The sequence below is a fragment of the Tarenaya hassleriana genome, unplaced genomic scaffold (assembly GCF_000463585.1).
Source record: "Tarenaya hassleriana unplaced genomic scaffold, ASM46358v1 Cleome3, whole genome shotgun sequence".
In the NCBI taxonomy this organism is placed as follows: Eukaryota; Viridiplantae; Streptophyta; class Magnoliopsida; order Brassicales; family Cleomaceae; genus Tarenaya; species Tarenaya hassleriana.
In genome coordinates this window covers 2,383,653-2,405,761 of record NW_010966177.1, presented here as the reverse complement: position 1 = coordinate 2,405,761, position 22,109 = coordinate 2,383,653, and the positions used below count along the sequence as shown (strand labels likewise).

The following is a 22,109-nucleotide window of genomic DNA, read 5'->3' as shown; positions in this document are numbered from 1 at the left end:
TATATTTTCTCATGAACTATTATTGCTTAATGGTTGTTGATGCAAAAAAAGACGCAATCCTATGTGTTTCACTGTAAACAAAGGCAAAACAAGAAAGAGATGTCTAAATCGCCACATGATGTTTGCTTTTCAAGCAAGTTTTTATTTTTATTTTTATTTTTATTATTATTTTATTTAGTAGCCATTTTGGAAAAATAAAAATTATTCCCATAACACTTCAAAGATTCTTTTGGCCCTTTTGCAAACTAAGTCATGCCCTCCACTTATTATTTTAGCCCACAAAGTAAAAAAAAAAAAAAAGAGAGAGAGAGAGAGAGGAAAATGTAGGATTTACAGAAAGCCTCCCATCTACATCATACATGCAATTAAAACAAGGGAAATATGGATACTTAAAAAAAGGTTATTACTAACTACATCATACACATTCATATCAATTGTTAGTATATAATATAACAGTCAACTTATATTTATATCAAATAGTATAATATAGAAATTTAAACCTTAAATATACCATGAAAATAGTCAATATTTAAACCATGTATTCATATATCTCGAGTTTACTAATATAGATTTTACTAACAATAACCCAAAAGAATTGGTGTACACGATATACCCCCCAAAAAAATTATATAAATTTAAATGTAATTTACCCTCTACTAGAAATAAAAAAACCGTAATATATATTTAATTTAGGAGAAAAAAGAAGCCTCAAGAGGAAAGAAATATCATGAAAGGACACGACTGGTGGAAATGGGAAAGAAAGGACCGATCCAATTGGCCGAAACCCATTTGAATGGCTAACAAAAGAGTAAGCCTTTTTAACCAACGAACTTGCCGAGGGCTTATTAAAGCGCGCCTACCCTTGCGTGGAAGTCACGCGCTTTTTTCGTTGGACGCTCTTACTATACATATCCTTTCATTGGTCCGTGTTTCCACGCGCGCGTTGATTAACCCTCGCTCCTCGCTCTTGCTGAGTTTTGGATTTAATGAAAATGAACCCATTATTAATAGGGATGATGATTTTTTAAAGGAAAAAAAATTAGGATAAAATCTATGTTCAATTTATTTGGTATTTGGGAAACATAGATTTTGCTTCAGCAAATAAATTTGTGTTATTTTTTAAAAAGAATCTTACACAAGTCTTATTTCCAAGTCTAACAAAAAAATCTGATACACCCACAAATGAACATTAAATTACCATTTTTTTTATGGAACTCGATAACACACATTTATTATCAAATTGAAATAAGGAACCTTGTTAGGAGTTTCATATTAGTTATACTTGACAAAAAACAAGCGGATAAAATTATAAAAAAGGTTAAAAACAAATTTAAAAGAAAACAAAAAGAGAGAGAGAAAAATAGAAATAAAAAATGAAACAAAAAATGTGAAAAACATAATAAAAAACATAGAAGCAGAAAAAAGGGAATCGAAGGAGGCAAAGATAAGCAAAAGAGGTTTCCATTATTGTTGACTCCTTGCGAAAAAAGAAGCTCTCTCTCTCTTTCCCTTTGATCCGATTCCATCCAGTTTCTAGAGAGAGAAAGCTGTCTTCTTCTAGAGAGAGAAAGCCATAGTCAATCAATCTCTCTCCGCTTCTTTTTCTAAGTTTCCGCCATTTCCGCATGGTCTTGTTCCTTCGAGCTCCGATCCAACTCGCTCGGCCTACGTTTCGACTCGCTCACCCTCAGATTTGACTTCCGTCGTGTTCGTGTTCTTGCTTTGGTTGCTCCGATGGAGACCCCACCGGCGGAAGAGCTACTGAAGAAAATACGGGAGCTGGAGGAGAGTCAGGAGGATCTGAAGCAGGAGATGTCGAAGCTCAAGATATCTGCCGAGCACAAGCAGCGCTCGCATTCGGCGTCGCCGCAGCGGCCGGCGAGGAGGAACAGAGCTGACGGAACTTCAGCATGGAGGAGGACCGGGACCGCGTCATTTCGCCACGCTTCCCCGCTGCAAAGGGAGAGTCGCTGCCAGGATTCGGAGAATGCGAGGGCTCGAGTCGGTGGCGGAGGACCGTCCCCGGTGAATTTCACGGAAAAGCAGTATTTGAATATTCTCCAGTCTATGGCGCAAGCTGTTCATGTGTTTGATCTCGATCGTCGCATAATCTTTTGGTGAGTAGTTCGATCCTGCGGATGTAAGTTGTGATTTCCAATAATGTGTGGAGGTTTTGGAATCGACAAGGAATAATTAGTTTTATAATTTTGGAATCATGATTCCTATAATTCAGGAACCCTCATTCCGTGGTTTCATGAGGTTGAAGGATGGTGATGTAGCTTCGATTTTTTCCTTTTGTAGTATATATACTCTTGTACTTGGGTTGTCTCAACTGATGTTCAGGTTTCAATTCGTTGGCGCGGTTGTTCCAGGAACTCAATGGCGGAGAAGCTTTATGGCTACTCTGCTGCGGAAGCACTTGGCGGGGACCCACTTGAGATTCTTGTTGATGATAGGGACATTGCTGTTGCTCAAGATATTACTCGACGTTGCAGCAATGGGGAGAGCTGGACGGGCGAGTTTCCCGTCAAGAACAGAATAGGGGAGAGGTTTGCGGTTGTCACGACGATTTCCCCCTTCTATGATGATGATGGTTCTCTGATTGGAATTATTTGTATCACAAGTGAGTCCTCGCTCTATCAGGACCCGAGAGTTCCTTTGTTGAAATCAAGGCGACAGGAAGGGGAAACAAGCTCTAGCCGGACTATGAATAGTGTTGCATCTAAACTCGGGCTTGATTCTCAGCAGCCTCTACAAGTCGCTATAGCATCGAAGATATCAGATTTGGTTAGTCCAATGTAGATTACAAATTCTCATGTTTTAAAATACTACTGCAGTTTTGTGACTGGTGAGTCAAAATTACAGGCATCCAGGGTAAGCAACAAGGTCAGGTCGAAAATTCGATCTGGTGAGAACAACGCAGCACGCGAGGGTGGCAGTGGGGACAGTCATCAGTCTGATCATGGTTTGTCTGATGCTGCTCTGTCTGACCACAGGGAAGATGCAAATTCCAGTGGAGCTAGCACACCAAGAGGAGATTTTATCCAGTCTCCTTTCGGTGTATTCTCGCTTCATGATGACAAGTCTTTTGGGAAGCCCTCCAGAGATTCTGGTGATGAGAGTGATGGAAAATCTGCAATCCGAAAGATTCTCAGCTCAAAAGCCGAAGAATGGATGGGGAAGAAAGGTTTTCCATGGCCATGGAAAGGAAATGAGCGGGAAGGTTCAGAAGGAAGGCCTGGTAATTTTGCATGGCATCTAGTGCACAGTGAACAAGAAAAAGAACTGGCTATCCACAGTAGTCCCTCTCCTGGTGCTAAGTCCGAAGGCCAGGTATCTGACAGTAATAAGCCTTCTAATAACGAGGCTTCTGGGTCGTGGTCTTCCTCTATTAATGTGAACAGCACTAGCAGCGCCAGCAGCTGTGGTAGTACCAGCAGCGGTGTTGTGAACAAAGCTGATTTTGATAGTGATTGCTTAGACTATGAAATCTTGTGGGAGGACTTGACCATTGGAGAACAAATTGGGCAAGGTGATTATTCCTTGAGGAATATGATATTCTTGCTAAAGACACATCTTTTGTTTATCTCTTAAGCATATTATATATTTTATGATAGCTTTCTTTCTCTGTTCGGCTAACCTCTGGCAATGTCCTTTTTATATGCACAGGTTCCTGTGGAACTGTCTACCATGGTCTATGGTTTGGTTCTGTACGTTTTGAACTTATCTTGATAATATGTTTTAAATTTACTTCACTGGTTGCTAAAGTCTCCATGATGGGAACTTAAAGTTTATAGTCTTTCTAATTGAGACGTACTAATGCCACTGCAGGATGTAGCTGTCAAGGTATTCTCCAAACAAGAATATTCAGAAGAGATGATAAAATCATTCAGACAAGAGGTATCACGTTTCCTCACTTTTCTATCTACTTGTTTATCCTGACATAGTTCGAGAGAACACATTGACATTGTTATTGGTTTTTAGTGCAATGGAAATCCGCCTCCTGTCTTTCGTAACTTAGTAAGGCTAAAGCATTTCTTCAACTACCTCTAATTTTCCGTGCTATATCAGCTTGAACTCTGAACTGCATTAACCTGAATGATATATCATTCTGGCATCAGCTTAGTGTTTGTTCAAATTATGAAGCATCTTTGCTGATCTAGTTTTGTTCTGAAGGTATCATTGATGAAAAGACTTAGGCATCCAAACATTCTGCTGTTTATGGGAGCTGTGACTTCACCCCAGCGTCTATGTATAGTGACAGAGTTCCTTCCACGGTGTGCTCACATATTCTTGGCTACATCTCACTTCCACAGTGCTTTTTGGTCAGAGCAAATCTTTGAATCTTTTCCCTAAACTTCCCGACTCATTGTCTGCAGTGGAAGTCTCTTCCGACTCCTACAGAAGAGCTCATCAAAATTAGATTGGAGAAAGCGCATTCATATGGCCTTGGACATTGTGAGTATTTAATATTCTTGAATTTGGGACGTGATCTCGTTAGTTCTGAGATCATAGGTAATTGCATGTCTTTGGATCTGAATGGTAACCAATTGAATTCAGGAGTTTAGGGAATATATATATATATATATATATATATATATATTAGATAGATAGAGAGAGAGAGAGTAAAGTATACAAAATTAAAGAGAGTTGAGTGTACAGAGTTAAGGTAAGGAGTTAGAAATTTGAATTTGTATAGGGGAGTTCTTGAATTTATGGAGTTAAGATAGTTGAATTGAAATACTGTTCAATGGTGAATTTCATTGAGTTAGAACTGTGATCACTCAACTAACCCTTCATCGATCAAAGCCCATATTGTTAACAGTGTGAGCCGTTCTATCTGGTTACTTCTTCAGGTTTGCTCAGCTTCACCCAACATGTGATATGTGCTCTATGATAATTAATCTTGCAGGCTCGTGGAGTGAATTATCTACACCACTGTAGTCCACCTATCATCCATCGTGATTTGAAGTCATCGAATCTACTGGTTGACAGGAACTGGACTGTGAAGGTAATGTTTCCATCTCAGAGTGCCTATATTTCCTTTCCCCCACATGCACAGTGGCTTCAAGAATTGTTCCTGGCATTCTCCATGGAGGGGAAAATCCAGATAGTTATGAATTTACAAATTACTGTCTCAGTTCATCATATATTTTGGATGTGACATGGTTCTGAAGAATCAACTGGTTATGGAAAATTCCAATAAAATTTTGATTGGTCGCGCTTTATGCATGATATGAGTGATTGGCATCCATCTGGATACAGTGAAATAATTGCATTAGATCTAATATACTTAGTAGGTCTACCAAATACCTTCTGCCAGAATTGAATCATCCTATGGGAACCCAGCCTCTGATTATTTTTCTTCTCGCTGACGTTGTTCAATGTATGGAAAAGGAAAATCAGAGTGAAAATGTTAAAATGGAGCACTGAAACTTACCATGATTAACTTATTGTCATCTCTAACAGGTTGCTGACTTTGGTCTTTCACGTCTCAAGCACGAGACATACCTCACCACCAAGACGGGGAGGGGAACGGTACTTTACCCAAACTCCCATCGATCTTTTACGTGAAACTTACTTCTCACAATGGCTGGCGTCGCCTTTTTTACCTGTTCTGCAGCCTCAATGGATGGCCCCAGAAGTTCTTCGAAATGAGCCTGCTGATGAGAAGTACGTTCTGATGTTTTAATTGTTTAAATTTCCTTTGATTTTTCTTCTGGCCTTCCTCATCACATAATCATGCTCTTCTTGCTCTTTCAATCTCAGGTCTGACGTTTACAGTTTTGGAGTAATATTATGGGAGCTTGCCACCGAAAAGATCCCATGGGAAAACCTAAACTCTATGCAGGTACAGTTTTCCTCAGCCAAAAAGTCTCGAAATGAATCCAGAAATTGTTAAACTTGTACAAATGTGAGTGAGAAACTACATTTTTTTATGCGAGCTAAATAAAACTTGGAAACCACTGAAACCCCAAACATCACAAAATTCGGTGCAACTATGTTTATTCAGCTGTTAGATTGTATCAAAATATTCGGTTACCCAAAAAAGTTTTCCACCCCGAGCTAAATTTGTACTACAGAAACCTTACCTTACCAACCCATCTTAGTTATTGTAAGGACAGAGTTTCAATGAATAAAGATATGAGTGAAATACCTCGATTCAAACAAATGATTGTACAATGGTACAAGAAAGCTTGGATTTCAATACCCCCATACAGTTTCAAGGCCGTTACAAACCCAAAGCAGTAGTCCTTTTTACAATATATGTACGTATATAGCAAAGAACAGATGTGAAGAGAGGCATGCTTAGAAAACTTGCAGGTGATCGGAGCAGTAGGATTCATGGACCAGAGACTAGAAATTCCCAAGGAGATCGATCCACAGTGGGCTTCTTTGATGGAGAGCTGCTGGCACAGGTACGTTCAGACCCCTTTCACGAAGATTCCTGCCCCAGCCATCATCCATTATTTGAATAAATCGTTGCATATAGTCTCGTAGGAGCGATAACCGTGGGGTTTCAGTTTGATGAACCCAAATAGAAAAACTCAATGTTTTGTTTGAGACACTTGTAAGGTAATCTTAGACGTCAACATGTTATTGAACTTTTGATGGTCACATGAAGAAGCTTTAGCTGTCCCAGTGAGTGCGTGCATGGAAATGATGTTTGTTTGCTTCTTTTTTTTTTTTTTTTTACGAACGGGCAGTGAAGCGCAGAAAAGACCGTCGTTCCAAGAACTGATGGAGAGACTGAGAGAACTTCAAAGGAAATGCACGATTCAGATCCAAGCGGCCCGTGCTTCAGCTGCAGATAACTCTTCACTACAGAAGGAAAACTAAAAGAAGAAATCACACCGACGCAGGTCTGAACTCAAATCTTCTTCTATGCAATCAAGAATCATACATAGAAGCGGGAGGGTGAATTTTTTTGTGAATGTGTGCGTGCGTGCGTGTTTGATTAGTAGTGGGAAGCAGAAATGGGTTTGGTTGGCAGGAGGAGGATTGGGTTTTTACCGATCGTACGTCTTTTTCCTGGCACCAAAACCATGAAGAGAGGAGTGGTGTGTGTGGTCAGTGTAGTGTTGTTTTCGGCCTCTCTTTTGTTTGTTCGGCCAGGCAAGGTTAAGAATGAGGGTTATATAGAGAGGGGGTTGGTCTCGTTTTGTGGAATTTTATTTATTTCTTTTGTTCAGGCTCGGTGGAGGGCTTAGGGTTATATATATATATATATATACACATATTTATTTATGTAATGGAGAAAGGAGCAAACCATTTCTAAGAATAGTTTGTACAGTGACTCGGTGAGGGGAAAAAAACAAACAAAAAGAAAAAAATAGTTAAATATTTTAATTATGATGGGTCGTTTAATTGAATCATGCCATTGCTCTTCTATGACTACACACAGCTATTTATGTACTGTACGGTTACCTACCCGTCTCTTCTTTTTCTTTTTTCCCCTTTTGGAAGAACCATGGATGTTTGATTTACAGACAGCACAAAAGATATTAGTTGTGCCCTAAAACTGATGCTCTCCTGGTATGATGTTTGCATTCACTTAACCTGCTCTTTCATCCACATTGAAGTATAAAACGCACCAAACATATAGAAAAGCCCCATTAAACAATAAACATCCTTTTTCCTTTGAAATTGCTCAAGAGAAACCCAAAGTGAATATCATTGTATAAATATGTAAAGCCCCCAGAAATAGATTCAAAACAAAGGAGATTTGATCAATTCAACCTGGCGTTACGTTACTTGCAGCACAAACAAAGAAAAAAAAATGGACCGACTCTTTGGTTTGGAAAAAAAGAAGAAATAAAACGAAGCCTCACCAGCCTTGTATTAGTTCGTCAGAGAGGATATCGGGAAAGCAGATCTCGTGTAGCAGCGACTGCATCTCCTTTATGCTCCCGTAGAGTCCTCTCGACAACACTCTTTTCCAACTGCTCACCGACGTTTCAAAAGGGAAGAGTACGTCAGAAGCATTTTTTTATGGAATAAAACTAAATGTTCGACCAATCACGAAAAAAGCTTGGGAAAAAAACTGACCTCAAGTTCGTTCATTATAATCTCAACATCTGCTGCATTGATCTTGACAGAAGCCAATTCCTTCTCCCTACAAATTTCTGGCACCGTGAGGGAGGGAACTACATGCTCTTTCGTAATCACGTGTATAAACTAATGTTTTATTTGAAGAAACTATATGAAAGGAACTCAAAACTCATCCGACTAAAGATGGATGTCGTAAACATAAAACATGTTCATGGATAACTACACAGTCTACACTAGATAGATATAACAATAAACTCTTAGTTTCAACATCTTTCGTTTGATTATCATCGTTATATGTTCTCGGGCAAAACAGCGCACACCAGTTGAAGCTTCCGGTATAAACAAAGACAAGATCACCTCAACAAGATAACAACATTAAGATGTGTAATGGTGGAAATAGTCCAAATGCTAACAAATTTGCCCAAAAACAATCTCTTGGTCAGCCTGGTAAGTCTAGAAAAAGTGGAAGCACAGAAAAGCACCATGCCCCCCAGCTTTTAACGCAAGCAAATTAGGAAGCATCTAAAAGCAAATAATTTTCTCTTCAGGAAAATCTTTCACCGACCATTGAGCGTTAGGGGTATCATTCAAGCGAGGTAAGACTACGAACCTTAATCTCTTGGCGTTCAGATCCGCCTCCCTAGAAGCAGCAATCGAGGCCATAGCCTGAGACAATAAATTATCTTTCATCAGCCAGACGAGGGAGGAAAACCCTAATTAGGCACGACCTTCAATCTCCATAAGAACACTTCTAGATATTCCAAACGTAAAAATCCCAATTTATTCTCTCTCTTTTTGGTTAAAAAGGTCCAACTTCGTGTAAAATCAAATCACGAACGGGAGGCAGAATAATTCGAATTAAAAAAAAAAAAAGCACGGACCGATTGAACACGAGACGAATCGAGCTGGCGATCCTCGACGCGATCAGTAAGCTTGTCGAAGGCTTTGCTCTGTTTCTGCAAGTCCTTCGAATCCACCATTTCATCTGCTCCAACTTCCTCTGCTCCCTCCATTTCGGTCGAAAAGAGATTCTCTCTTTCTCTCTCCCCCCCTCTCTGAATTGCTTAAAACCCTAAGAAGAAACACAGGTTTGAACTCGAGTTGCAGGCAATTGTTTCCAACTGTTGAAGTTACCGAAAAGACATAAATGCCCTCGTACAATTCGAGAAATTACTTCATCTGCTTATTATATAATATAATACTATACGGGCCCATAAACCGGCCCGTAATTGTCAAATGTGTAAATTGGCTGATTGGGCTCTTTTTTTTTTACATATTTCGGCCGGAATTATGCTAAGAATCCAAATGCAATATGCACAAGCATCAGGAAAGAATTGTTACAAATATTTTAATTGGACCAAAACAGAAAATAAAAGAAAGAGAGAAGCTTGATGAATGATGAGGATTCGAACTCGGCTATGAATTTAGGGTTTTAAACTAATAATGGGCCTTGGGATAAAACGGCTCAGACTAAATGGGCCATAAAAGCCCATAATGTGTGCGCTGTAATTGCGACACGTACCAGCCATGCAGAAGCGAAATTTGCATTTGCCATCTACGGAGAGAGAGAAAGGCAGACCACACGAAAAGATGCGCTTTAGAATGAGAGGAGGAGACCTTATATTAAAACCGACTTATAAAAAAACATGCAAAATTAAATGCGTCGGTGGGTCCACGACGACCACGAGAACTCACAAACAAAACAAAACCCCGAATTTGTTCTTCGGCGTTACATCCAGAATCTTCTGTTTGGTTTGTACGAATCAGCCTAGAGGCCAAAGATTCCCTCTTTGCTGATGTCATCGAATGCGTAACCCAAAAAAAAAACTAATACGCGCTTTTATAAGGAGAAATAATATAGTAAACCAAAAAAATCAATAAATAGATTAAAAAATATATTAATTTTATATGTTGTTTAAACTAAATATTGTTCTTAATTATTAAGATTACTTTGATATTTATTAATTTCATGAATCTACTTTTTCCGTCATATTACCAGTACAGAATATTGATAACAAATTTTCCCATATAAGAACACATTTTTCTGGGTATTTTTATACAATGAAATCCCTTAATGTAGTTTTAAAATAAAGTTTCTCTTATATGTAGATATAATTATTTTCTTTCTGAAAACACTGTAATATAAAAAAAGAATATGTGTCAAAAAATATAAAAAATATCAACCGTCCAAACGCTCAACAGAGTCAATCTTGTCCTCCAAGCTGCCAGCCTATACGCTCCGGATATTCCTCAACACAAGTATATGTGTGTATGTATATAAACCCCTCATAGCTGCTGCTCCTCAACACGTTTTCATCTTCCTTCGCAATCCACTCCCACCGAAAAAGAGAGAGAGATGTGTCCCTCGGGGAGAATGATAACTGCCGCGAATCCAGATCTCCGGCCGGCGTTCGAGGTAATCGACGCTGATCACGACGGCAAAATCAGCTGCGATGATCTCCGTTCGTTCTACGCGGGGATCCCGAGATCGACTTCCTCCGACGATGTAATCTGTGCGATGATTTCGGCGGCCGACGCGAACAAGGACGGATTCGTGGAGTACAACGAGTTCGAGAAGGTTCTGCGGGGATATAACGGGAAATTGACGTCGTCGTACGGCGGATCCGAAGGCGGGGACGGGTTGATGGAGGATGTGTTCAAGGTGATGGATAAGGACGGAGATGGGAGATTGAGCTTCGGAGATCTGAAGAGTTACATGGATTCGGCCGGTTTGGATGCGACCGACGATGAGATCAAGGCGATGATCAAATTAGCCGGCGGTGATGAAAACGGCGGCGTTTCATTTGACGGTTTGCTCAAGATCTTCGGGTGCTGATTCTTTCTTCTCTCTCTCCTTTTTTGTGTTTTTTCTGTTTTTTTTTTCTCCCAAATATTGTCATGCTTCGTTGGTTCTGGCGGAAGCTTCTCTGTCGTCTCTGCTAAACTTTTTTCGAGATGATTTAACATGATGATGATGATGATACATATTAGTCTCAAATCATTAGTTAGTCCATTCCATACGTGTCTTGTAGAGTCACTCATGAACAGACAAATGGCTCTTGTCGGACGAAAAGTGAAAAGCCGTCCAAATTCTTCATGCGGAGAAAAATTGTTACCAATTCAAAGGCAGCTGGGTTTTTTTGGTATGAAAAAGATGCAGAGGGGTCAACTCTGATTTAAGTAAAAAGAGTGCCCACGAGGAAATTTTCAAAATTTAATATAAAAACATATTAAACAATGTTGGAAATAATCAGTAAAAGTGACAGGTAGAGAAGTATTTTGAATGAAACCACAATTCCGAGGCTATGGTTTTTGATGGACCAATAAGATATGTGTTGTAACAATGAAACACGTGCCATCAATGGGGGACCGATAGAAACCTATGGTGCTCGAATGCTAACCCAACTACACACAAGGCTTCTATCAAAAAACTTAAGGAGACACTTGACAACACACACACACACACTATATATATATATATATATATATATATATATATATATATATTAGTTGAAATGGTTATTGCTCTTATTGAGGAATATTAGTTAACAAGAATGTCAAAACACAAAAGGGGCTTTTTGAAGCTATTTCCCATATGTATCATACCGACCGGTGGTGAACCTGTGCATGAATCCTCCATCGTTGGATCAGACTCCTGATAATCTGACGGTTATTATTTCGAGGGCCACTATTGGGCCTGTTTGTCACACTATTGTTTGGGCTAGGCCCATTATAGGAACGTTTTCTTAATAGGGTTGCCATCGAATGATTCATCGGTGCACATTCCGCAGAGCCCAAATTAGAAGCGAACCACAGAGAGAGAGAGAGAGAGAGAGAGAGAGAGAGAGAGAGATGAAGGAAATTCAAATTCCGAGGATAAGTTTCCCGCGCAATTCCGACCCTGGAACTAAGAGATCGAAGGATTCTGAGATGAAGAATCGCAAGGTAATCGATTACGGAGATGAAGGATTTCATCGTATCCTTGTTCCTTGTTCCGTTTCTCTTAGATTCCGTGCTTTTTTTTTTTCTCAAATTCTCCATTTCTGCTTTGAAGTTGGCCGAGAAGAGACATAGTGCTCCGTTTTCCGATGCATCATCGGATATTCTGAAGGATCCATTGGAATTTGCTCTTATTTCTGGATCTATCTCCGATTGCGATGCTGAGGTATGGTTTCGTTTTAGCTCTTCTTTTGATTCGTTGGCGTGACTATACTTTAGAACCGATGCTCCTTCATCCATCAATTTTCTTGCAAGTGGAATGAGAATGAATGTGAAAGACGTTTGATAACCAAGAATAACGTTTGTTTATCTATTTGTAAGCGATCCTTGCTTTGATTTAGGCCTTTGTCTGATTTAGAGGTGTTCGATCGTATTGTTCTTTGATGTTTGTTTTCTCTTTATCTGATTCAGAATGTAATGCAAGGATCATGTTTGGATCTGTTATCTACGCCAGAGAAATATTCTCCGGCTGATCTATCTCCAATTTCTACTATCACTAATGTGGCGAGTCAAATGGATATAACTGTTGCTGACCCCATCCGTTTGATTACGGAATTGCCTGTTGCTGTGAACTCCTTGCGTGTTGAGGTTCATGAACTCAGGAGATTTATCCATCCAAGTGATATGCCTGAAGAAAAAAACCGGATGGATGAAATTATTACAATGAAGTACCACATCGTGCTTTTGGCTTTTATACTATGGGCCATTCTCGCTTTGATCCTGGTCTTTTTCCGCTCAGGAGGACAAGTTCCTTATACTGGTCCATTACCCACTTGAAGGATTAAAGGATGGCTCGTTGACAGGATGCTGAGTCACAAGGTAAGTGATTTCCTTTTTGCTTTTGTAGCCAGTTGAAATTACCTCCTTTTCAAGATGCAATTTAAATACATTACTCGGCATTGCATATAGTGGAATTATCTTGTGGATTTGTTTCATTGAGCTGCCATCAACATATCTTAGATATAACCCAATTGTTTGCTTATTTTTGTTAAGTTAATGGAAACCCGTCATTTCGATTGAAATCATGGGTGTCAACGTATGCTCTTTCATCTCTATTAATCAACGTCCCCACTTGTGTATATTTAAGAACTGTGTATTTCTAGATCCGGTCCATCATTGAGGACGACATTTTAGGATGTGTAGAAGTGCATAACCATGACATTTATAGAAGTGATATCTACTTAAGCAAAAAAAGAAACTATATCTAGGTTTTGCAGATTGCATTTGCCTAGATCAATGTTTGGAAAAGAATCTCTCACATTACTCCTTGGTACAATTCTTTTCAAGAATACAGACACATGTTCTCTTGCAAAAAGAGTTTATAATATATCAGTTAGCTCTTTTATTTTCTACTCCCTCTGCCACTCTCACTGATTGTTGATCTTCTTAAACTTAATTTGCTATTGATTTGACGTTTGATCTTTCCCTGTTGACCATGTTAGTTAGTTAGTTAACTTCAAAGTCTTTCCAAAATAATAAATTGGCATTTCAGTTGCTAGATCCATCCATCTTTCTTGCTGTCATCCATACTTAGTACACATTAATTTGTAGACAAATACCTAACCACTTTGTTTTCTATACTAAGTGTGCTTGTTTTCTGGTACATCATTTGTCTCTGTCTCCAAAATTTGTGGTTTTGAGTTTCTAGCCAGGTCATATCATTGGTGTGCTAGGCTGTATTTTCCATTCTATAGAAATCCATCCCTTACCCTTATTCCGGTCTATTTTATATGGGAAGTCCAGCTAGTGAAGCTTTGTTTGCTTATCTTATCCGGATTATAACCAATCATAGGATAAGTACACATTGTTGTATTAGGTTAAATTTGTTCTTCTTTGAGGCTGATTCTATGATTAGCATTTGGATAATTAGAATAATCCAGACTGTCTCGGGTTTCCTGCGGATTAGGTGGGGGGAAAACCCACAACCCCTGACCCAATATTCTTTCAAGGATTGTGGAATCCCACTAAACAGCAGAGAAGGCTAGTACAACACCATGTTTTGTGGAAAGCATCTTTCTTGTACTTTGAAGCAAAGCAAAGGTTAATAAAATTATAAAAGGGAAATCTAAAGTTATTCATACGAATTAGTGGGCACCAATGATTAGATAGAGATATACATACATACACACACACGCACACACTCCCCTTCTCTCTGTTTCAACCTTGTTCTTGTGTTTTGATTAAATATTAGTCATGATAATGAATCATTAATGAATGAACACATTTTGTATTTTTGGTCTATGGCTCGGAATCATTGTTATACTGAATTTCCGCGGCATTGGGAACTGCTAATAAATCTTCTGCATTGTCATTTGGAAGGGTTCTCAGTTCAAGCATCTACCTGATCTGCTCAGACTCATCATATGAATGAACAGTGACATCTACTTTAGGAATACACTCCTATCCTACTCTATGTAGTGTTCCATTTGAACAGGCGTATTAAAGGAGGAGCTGACCATGTAAATGCTTCATACACAGGTCTCTCTCTCTCTCTCTATCTCTCTCTCCCCCCAATGAATATGGTTTTCACATGGCCCTGATCAATGTTCGCAGCTAACTCATACCAAAGCTCCTATATCCCTATATACCCACAAATCCCTAAAAATACAAGAAATATCATCTGAATAAATCGAAATAAGGTATATATAATAATATATATCATCATTCATTATATGATGAAGACTTCCAACCTTTTTTTTCTCATATAAAGAAAAAAGAAAGATAAAGAAATTTAATCTGAGTGGATGGATATCCATCTAATGATGTCCGGAGCAAAGGGGGCAATCTCTCTGCAACCTTCATCATACACACTCAAATACTCCTTTAGATTTTATAAATCATTTGTCTCTCAGGCTATTCTGTAGAATGGTCCCTTTATGTCTCTCCCTCTCTCTCTCTCACTCTACACATGGGACAATTATTACAATGACATAACAATAACAGGATTGCTTCATGATTACATATTATATGTGTATATATACACACACATATATAAACTAGTGGTATAAATCAAAGCATAGATCCCCTAGAACGTAGGGATCTATAGTTCTAACCTCATTTGATTATCTTATCTCGGGATCGGGTCAAAATTACCCGTTTCACCTTTCCCGAGTAAAATAAAACGTTTTGCTGAAATCTTCAATTATTGTGGTTTTAGTAGGATCCAATTCATCTATTACATTATTTCAGATTTGTTTGGTAAATTGGATATTTTTCTCTAATGAAAGAATATTCGTGCGCTTGTTATGTACCTTTGAAAACAACAGAAAATCGTAAATTTGGGCTTTGTTTTGGTATAAATTTTAAAACGAAATGCCCTCTCTCTTTTTTTTTCTGTGTGATAAGTACGGTGTGATGCTTGCTAGATTATACAGTCTTTGAATATTTGTCCTAATTCAAAGTCTATGATAAGATGTTTATGAAAAATATAATTTGATAGAAATCACATCAGTTTTAATACATTTCATTTATTTGCACACTACTGTACTAAAGTGATTGGGATTGAATATCCAAATAAAAAAATAATGATATTCGTAAATTCTAAAAAGATAAACTGTTTTAATTGCAGTGGAATGCTTTTTGTACTGAAATTGACAATTGCAAAAATCGTGATTGAAATATAATTTACTTCCCTTCTCATCTTGCTGGCACTAGGGGTGAACACGGTTGTGTACCCAGTTTTTAGAGATATCCTATCTTTTTTTTGTCTCACAACATTCGAATATTCGTCTTATGGATATTCGTGATTAAAAGACAGATACTCACGAGTATACGTATCTGTATATCCAACATTCATCAATCTAAAATCAAACCAAATATTCAACAAAACCATCCATATCTTGATCCAAAAACACACTTACAGTTTGAAAATTTTAAAAATATAAGAATATACCTAGATTTGTACAAGTTTTTCAAAGATATAAAATGATTTTGAAGTTGAAATGGTTTACTAGCAAAATTATGTCACAGCTAGGGTGGAGCATTTAAACCGTTACCCGCGAATTTGCAAATAATCGATTTTACAGGTACTCGACACTCAATGTAAACAAAAACGGATATTAAAATGGAGAAAACCCATATGACGGGTTTGAATATAAGTTTTAGATATTTTGTAAATAGTTTAGAAGTATAAGGATGATTTTATCTTTTTTTATATATATATATACGGATATTACCAAGAAAATTATTGGGAGTCATGTGTAAAGAATATGATTGGGGAACTATTTTTGGTCAGCTCTATACAGTAGGAGCCTGAGATTATTGATGTTTAAAATTATTGGGAGTCATGTGTATTTTACTTTGAAAAAAAATATATGTATTATATTTTCCAAGAAAAAAGAGGTATATAACATTTTTGTAGGCTTGCCGAATAAATTAGATTCAATAGCCCTCTCTTTGTCGCAGGAGACATATACTGACCATATGCTGCTAATCCGATTAAATATTTTCTATATCATAGACGACGGATTTTAGCAATAAAACTAGTTTTTAATTATTCAAAAGAATTCACTATTAAAAAATAATATGAATTTGATATATATAATTAAATAATTTTTATCTTTTCATTATAGTAATTATTAATGTTAGATAATTCTTTTTTTAAAACTGAACTGTGTCTGATTAGGTAGATTGCCACCAAAAATAAACATCTCTACCCGCCTCCCTCAACCTCTCAAACAAAATTCCAAATTGTAATGTATGTATACATGTAATGATTACACATTTTTTTTCCATATAGTAATAGTGATTATGTTTACAATTTGGTAACTTTGATTAAACTTGCTCATTTCATGTACATTTGATCATACAATACGTCATTGCATCTATGTGAGCATGGTTTAGACGTTGATTAATTAATGCACTGTTTGTACATTCTTTTGTGTCCTATTCTTTGTTATTTTTATTGTAAGTTTGTCTCAATGAGATTCTTGTGATGTTGTGATGGATGCCAAATTTTCAATAGGTATAAATAAATGAACATGGTACAGAATAGGGCATATATTATATTGATCAATTAATATACTTTTAATAAGAATACAATTATTATTCTTATTACTTTTTTTGCGACAATAAGGCTTATAAAGTAATGGGTTTTCCGTCCGTAACGTTTCCATTTTAAAAGAAAATAATAAAAGAAAAAGCCTTCAAAAGAGACACATTACCCCACTACGCACATGCAATTTTCGTTTTGATAATTCCTTAAAATATTTCATATTAAATTATATATATATATATATATCCACCAACATATTAAATCAGTGCACGAATACAAAAAAAAATAATCAAATGTCCAACTATACTGCCAATCATCAAATTAGGAACACGTCACCACTCGATTCCCACTTTTCCCGCTCTGCATATTTATACAGCTCTTCCTGTGTATATATACATACACATGCACACATGTATTATGCATGCATGTACGTATATACAGATGCACGTAGACTTGTTTCGACACACCATGATATTGAAATTACCTGTCCTCTGATTATTATTTTTTTTTATTCTTGGAATCATTGACGAAATTCATACTATATAGTTAATATCATACTATGGCATTGGGATATATAGGCAATGTCAAACTGTTGCAGACCCGACGCATCATGAATTTAGGATTCGATTATCACAAAATACACGTATTGTTATAATTATGTTTACATGTTGATATATGACATTTACGGTTAAATTTTTTTGTACGGAATCTGTGAATTAATTTAAAAAATTGGTGTTTTAGAATAAAAAAACAATGCAAAAAATACAAAATATGCATACAATTGATCTCATAACATCACTAATAGCAATTTTTGTAAAGAAAAACGTCGGTTATATTGGGCCATCCAGACTAAATTTGAAATACGAGAATGCCCTGAAAATATTACAATGACAATAAAAAAAAGATTATATATTTGTTTATAACAAAAATCGGATATAGGAATCTCTCTCTCTCTATATATATGTGTATATAATTAAAGCAAAACTAGAAACAGAGCAAAAGGAGTAGCATCCCTTTGTTTGCACACAACAAAAGACCCCACGTCTTTTTAATAAACTAACAATGTAAACACTCATATTATTGTTGTAACAAATTATATATTCTTTAAATGTGAACTAATCAAGTTGTGACATGAAAACTTTATTATACAAATACAAATACATTGGTCCCATCCGTCTCGTATTAGCGAAGAGATGAATTAACAGTGCTCAAAAACGGTGCGGTTCGTGTTCTCCCTTTATATTCTCTCTCCTCCCCTTACATTCTCTGGACTCTCTCTCTCTGAATTTGAATCTGTTTTTTTTTTTTTTGTAATCTCAATCTGTTTCTTCTCCAGGTGTAAGCGAATACTGGAGAAATCGAGATCAGGATTCAGATACTAATGGCTTCTCTGATCTCGAATCATGAATCCACGATGATTCCAAACCCTAGCTTCTCAGATTCCTCGAGGAAGAGTAGTAAGAAGAAGAAACCGTCTGCCATGTCGTCCCGGAGAAGCGCCGCTGGAGAAGGTGAAAACCACGTCCGATGGAGATCCGATAAGCAACAGCGGATCTACTCCGCCAAGCTGATCCAGGCGATGCGACAGGTCCGTCAAAACTCCGCAACATCGCCGACGGCGACGCGGCGGAGCAAGGCCGTCCGAGAAGCCGCCGATCGCGCTCTCGCCGTCGCCGCTCGCGGAAGGACGATCTGGAGCAGAGCGATTCTGGCGAACCGGATCAAGCTGAAGTTCCGGAAACAGAAACGGCCGAGACCGACGGTGGCGACGGTGGTCCACGCCTCGAGTGAACGGCCGAGAAAGGTGAGAGTGTCGGTGGTGAGGCTGAAGAGGAAGAGTTTGCCGGCGGTGCAGAGAAACGTGAAGGTGCTGGGAAGGTTGGTTCCCGGTTGCCGGAAACAGACGTTGCCGGTGATTCTGGAAGAAGCGACGGATTACATACAGGCACTGGAGGTGCAAATCCGCGCCATGAGTACTCTCGCGGAGCTTCTGTCCGGTTCAACCTCCGGCTCGGCTCTTCCGCCGAGCTGATGAGGGGTAGAACCGTCAGTTCACTATCATTCTTCTGTTAGTCCCCTCCCTCTCTATATATATACCAGGTGCTGTGTAAGTCTCTCTCTCTGAATATATATAAATTTTGAACGATTTGATTGCATTTTTGCTTGGGATTTTGAGCTGGAAAATTTACATAATAAATGATTTATAGTTTTGTACATTCTCTCCAGAAATAGCGGGGTGACCTTTGTGAACCTCCCTCTTCTTCTTCCTTCATCTCTGTCATGTTTATGGACTGTAAACCTTTTTTGTCTGTCTGTGATATGTTTATGTAATCGGTTGCAGGCGTTGTTCATCGTCAATGTTACTGGAAAAAAGAGTCATTGCCATACATTTGAAATGGCGTATATTTGCTAAACATAAATTAATTATAATTTAAAATCATTTTAGGGTCGTGAACATGCCACGCAAGTGAATTATCTATTACGAACTCGATTCCACTTGCAGGAATCGGCCCATTACTTTGTGTGCGTGTATATATATGCACATGCATAACAATATAATCTGTGTCGCTCCAATTGGTTGATATGATGGGGTAATGGCGTTAATTTAAGGTTTTGTCGTACACTTGCATAATTATATGCATTTCCGTAATTTTCCACGTCAACAAATAACACTACCCCCCAGTCAGCCCTGAGAAGTCGTATATATATATAGAGAGAGAGAGAGATTTGTAGTGAAAACTATAATAAAAAAGAGGGAAAATCTCAAAAAAAAAAATCAGCTTCTCAAATTTTCCATTAAAAAAATTGAATTCCATTTTTTGGCACATTTCCGATCTCGTTATTTGAGTTCGAAAAAAAATCAAATTTTATAAATTTGTCATTTTTAAACAATCATGTACGATTCGATCAAATCACAAGCTGTCATCGTATGATATCGAAACATTATGTCAGCGGTTTGGTTTTAAAAAAATAACATTTTATAAAATTCAGAGTTTTATTTGCCTAAAAATATAGAGTTCATTAAAAAAACAAAAAAGATGGATAGAAGAATCTTTCTTGGATTTTTTTTGTTACCCAAGGTAAAACCAAATTATAGTTCATAGATTTCTCTAGAGATACGTGGACCATGATTTCATATTCACTAATAATTTAATTCAATCCAAAACCAGACGACCTCAAATTCAAGTGGACATCATCTTCTTCTGTCACTTAATCATCTCTTTGCTTTATTGTCTGCCCCCGACCCAAATCCCCGTGAAATTTTATCCCACTTTCTTTCTCAAATTAAATCACAATTTTATCTCTTTTAGTAGTAAAATTTCATCATCACTAATTATATATTTGAGAGGTTAGGAAGAAATGTGTGTCTTGAAGTTCCATTGTGATAAACTATTGTAGCCACAGAAAGATGAGAAACAAACAATTAATGAGGATTATTTATTCCTTTTTTGTAATGAGTATATATATATATATATAAAGTATTAAAATGAAATCAAATTAGATGATTTTTCTCAGTCTTTGAAATATTCACGTTGTACTTCCAAAAATCTGAAGAAATTATGCTTCGATTTCTAACCTTGACCAATAAAATAAGAAACCAATGGGACAGAAACGTCATTGGATTATACATAGATTAATAATGGGTAGGGAACAAAGCATTGTGTTGGAAACAAGTTATGTAATAAGCAGAGCGTCGGACCATCGGTTGATTAGTGAAATAAATGGATAATTAGAAAGAAAGAAAAATATACTATACATAAAAATTATATGATTTACCACATTTAAAAAAATAAAAAGAGAGGAAAAAAGTAAAAGATAATTATTTGGGGCAAAAGAAAATTATTTATAAAGCCCATCAAACTGCAGTGTCTAAAGATTAGGCCCAAAATAGATCAGCCCAAAGGCCCACTAAATTTTGAAGCCCATTACATAGCGTAGTTCATCTGTCTCTCTCCTTGAGCCCTCCCTCGTTCGCATTTCTGGGGGGTCGGATCGGGCATCGAGAAAACCCATACCGGCAGTGGAAAAAACCCTAATTCCCGACAAAGGAAACGGAGATTCAGATCGGATTTGTTTTAGATTCCGGTGTCGGAAATGGCGTCTTCTTCTTCAAGTGGCGACGGTTATACTATTAAGAAAAATAGCGGAGAATTATTTGATTTCTGGTTATTCAAAATTATAATATTTATAGATAAAAAATAGAATCACATGATATCAAATTTAAATATTTTTTTTTGGTAATATTTGATTCAATGGAGTTTGAACTTGGGTTGATTGAAAACATTTTGTATTACCCAACCATCAGGTTACCGGACTTGGGTTATCAAATTTAAATATTACACAATGTTATGTAATCTTTATAAATTTTATCCAAATCTTCTAATACATAGAAGTTAATTTTTTTCTTCATGTCTCTGTCGGGTTATAGGAGGTTTATGTCTTATGTTTTCTACCTTTGAGGGTTTGATGTTTAGATCACATGAGGAGGAGTTAAGAGTACCCATTTTTGTCAAATCGTGTAATTCGTATATGTTTTATATATGTTTCTAAATGGGATTAAATTTATAAATTTTAGTACCCATTTCAAGTTATTAAGAACTTGTAGATTTGAAATTCACTGTATCATTTTTTTTTAAATATGGAGCGTTGGGTTCTAAAACGTCACGTGACAGATGAGATTTGCTTTTGCTTGTCTGAAATCGAATTCGTAATTTTAAAAACCTCTGATCCAGACGGAGACTTAAAAAGGGGATTAAACGGAGTTCTCATGATCGCAGTTGCTTGCTGCAATGAATGATCCATGCATATAAATGTATATTATATTCCAATATAGATATTGAAATTTCATATAATGTGATTATTAGATAATGCTCATCTTTCATAGATAATTCTTGACTTTTTGACTATTCTAAGCTCTGAAAGAAAATTCAAAAGCGAATGTATTCCTACCTTGTTTTGGGGGAATTTGTTTTCCAAATAAATCATTTAAACCTTTTGGCAACAGATTTTGTGTACTATCCATAATCATCTAAGCCACTCTCATCACATAATCAATTATCTTAGA

At 37.2% G+C, this 22,109-nt stretch overlaps 5 protein-coding genes across 9 annotated transcripts; 4 read left to right on the top strand and 1 right to left on the bottom strand.

The window, feature by feature from the left end:
* Positions 1 to 1,434: 1,434 nt before the first annotated feature.
* LOC104818882 (RGS domain-containing serine/threonine-protein kinase A-like) lies at positions 1,435 to 7,373 on the top strand. 3 transcript variants are annotated; one of them, XM_010548669.1, is made up of 14 exons: positions 1,435 to 2,117; positions 2,373 to 2,787; positions 2,866 to 3,532; positions 3,670 to 3,710; positions 3,832 to 3,900; positions 3,985 to 4,020; positions 4,177 to 4,277; positions 4,380 to 4,458; positions 4,913 to 5,011; positions 5,470 to 5,538; positions 5,624 to 5,673; positions 5,770 to 5,851; positions 6,325 to 6,419; positions 6,708 to 7,373. In XM_010548669.1, the coding sequence occupies exons 1-14, from the start codon at positions 1,735 to 1,737 to the stop codon at positions 6,838 to 6,840; spliced, it is 2,319 nt and encodes a 772-aa protein (XP_010546971.1). In that variant the 5' UTR covers positions 1,435 to 1,734; the 3' UTR covers positions 6,841 to 7,373. The 3 variants fall into 3 exon arrangements, with proteins under 3 accessions (XP_010546971.1, XP_010546972.1, XP_010546973.1); XM_010548671.2 differs by having other exon boundaries at positions 2,040 to 2,117; positions 2,344 to 2,787; XM_010548670.1 differs by lacking the exon at positions 3,985 to 4,020.
* Positions 7,374 to 7,659: 286 nt separating this feature from the next.
* LOC104818881 (huntingtin-interacting protein K) lies at positions 7,660 to 9,145 on the bottom strand. Its single transcript, XM_010548668.2, has 4 exons — positions 8,934 to 9,145; positions 8,663 to 8,718; positions 8,050 to 8,116; positions 7,660 to 7,943 (listed from the first exon to the last, which is right to left on the bottom strand). Exons 1-4 carry the CDS (start codon positions 9,063 to 9,065, stop codon positions 7,851 to 7,853), a joined length of 348 nt encoding a protein of 115 aa, XP_010546970.1. The 5' UTR covers positions 9,066 to 9,145; the 3' UTR covers positions 7,660 to 7,850.
* A 1,149-nt stretch (positions 9,146 to 10,294) lies between these two features.
* On the top strand, positions 10,295 to 11,035 carry LOC104818878 (calmodulin). The gene has a single exon (XM_010548665.2). The coding sequence runs from the start codon at positions 10,409 to 10,411 to the stop codon at positions 10,886 to 10,888; it is 480 nt and encodes a 159-aa protein (XP_010546967.1). The 5' UTR covers positions 10,295 to 10,408; the 3' UTR covers positions 10,889 to 11,035.
* Positions 11,036 to 11,165: 130 nt separating this feature from the next.
* Positions 11,166 to 14,528, top strand: LOC104818879. 2 transcript variants are annotated; one of them, XM_010548667.1, is made up of 4 exons: positions 11,166 to 11,997; positions 12,107 to 12,217; positions 12,463 to 12,870; positions 14,380 to 14,528. In XM_010548667.1, the coding sequence occupies exons 1-3, from the start codon at positions 11,818 to 11,820 to the stop codon at positions 12,826 to 12,828; spliced, it is 657 nt and encodes a 218-aa protein (XP_010546969.1). In that variant the 5' UTR covers positions 11,166 to 11,817; the 3' UTR covers positions 12,829 to 12,870; positions 14,380 to 14,528. The 2 variants fall into 2 exon arrangements, with proteins under 2 accessions (XP_010546969.1, XP_010546968.1); XM_010548666.1 differs by having other exon boundaries at positions 14,371 to 14,528.
* A 3,512-nt stretch (positions 14,529 to 18,040) lies between these two features.
* On the top strand, positions 18,041 to 19,449 carry LOC104818877 (transcription factor bHLH148). 2 transcript variants are annotated; one of them, XM_010548662.2, is made up of 2 exons: positions 18,041 to 18,261; positions 18,381 to 19,449. In XM_010548662.2, exon 2 carries the CDS (start codon positions 18,426 to 18,428, stop codon positions 19,074 to 19,076), a length of 651 nt encoding a protein of 216 aa, XP_010546964.1. In that variant the 5' UTR covers positions 18,041 to 18,261; positions 18,381 to 18,425; the 3' UTR covers positions 19,077 to 19,449. The 2 variants fall into 2 exon arrangements, with proteins under 2 accessions (XP_010546964.1, XP_010546966.1); XM_010548664.2 differs by having other exon boundaries at positions 18,041 to 18,266.
* Positions 19,450 to 22,109: the final 2,660 nt, after the last annotated feature.

What these genes read in the sequence shown, in the direction of transcription:
- LOC104818882 (XM_010548669.1), top strand. Translation starts at nt 1,735, where the DNA reads ATGGAGACCCCACCGGCGGAAGAGCTACTGAAGAAAATACGGGAGCTG. An exon ending in CTCCTGTCTTTCGTAACTTA is followed by an intron (nt 4,021 to 4,176) that starts GTAAGGCTAAAG and finishes TTTGTTCTGAAG; the next exon opens with GTATCATTGATGAAAAGACT. An exon ending in AATGAGCCTGCTGATGAGAA is followed by an intron (nt 5,674 to 5,769) that starts GTACGTTCTGAT and finishes TTTCAATCTCAG; the next exon opens with GTCTGACGTTTACAGTTTTG.
- LOC104818881 (XM_010548668.2), bottom strand. Translation starts at nt 9,065, where the DNA reads ATGGAGGGAGCAGAGGAAGTTGGAGCAGATGAAATGGTGGATTCGAAG. An exon ending in CTGAACGCCAAGAGATTAAG is followed by an intron (nt 8,117 to 8,662) that starts GTTCGTAGTCTT and finishes AGAAATTTGTAG; the next exon opens with GGAGAAGGAATTGGCTTCTG. An exon ending in TTATAATGAACGAACTTGAG is followed by an intron (nt 7,944 to 8,049) that starts GTCAGTTTTTTT and finishes GTCGGTGAGCAG; the next exon opens with TTGGAAAAGAGTGTTGTCGA.
- LOC104818878 (XM_010548665.2), top strand. Translation starts at nt 10,409, where the DNA reads ATGTGTCCCTCGGGGAGAATGATAACTGCCGCGAATCCAGATCTCCGG.
- LOC104818879 (XM_010548667.1), top strand. Translation starts at nt 11,818, where the DNA reads ATGATTCATCGGTGCACATTCCGCAGAGCCCAAATTAGAAGCGAACCA. An exon ending in CTGAGATGAAGAATCGCAAG is followed by an intron (nt 11,998 to 12,106) that starts GTAATCGATTAC and finishes TCTGCTTTGAAG; the next exon opens with TTGGCCGAGAAGAGACATAG. An exon ending in TCTCCGATTGCGATGCTGAG is followed by an intron (nt 12,218 to 12,462) that starts GTATGGTTTCGT and finishes TATCTGATTCAG; the next exon opens with AATGTAATGCAAGGATCATG.
- LOC104818877 (XM_010548662.2), top strand. Translation starts at nt 18,426, where the DNA reads ATGGCTTCTCTGATCTCGAATCATGAATCCACGATGATTCCAAACCCT.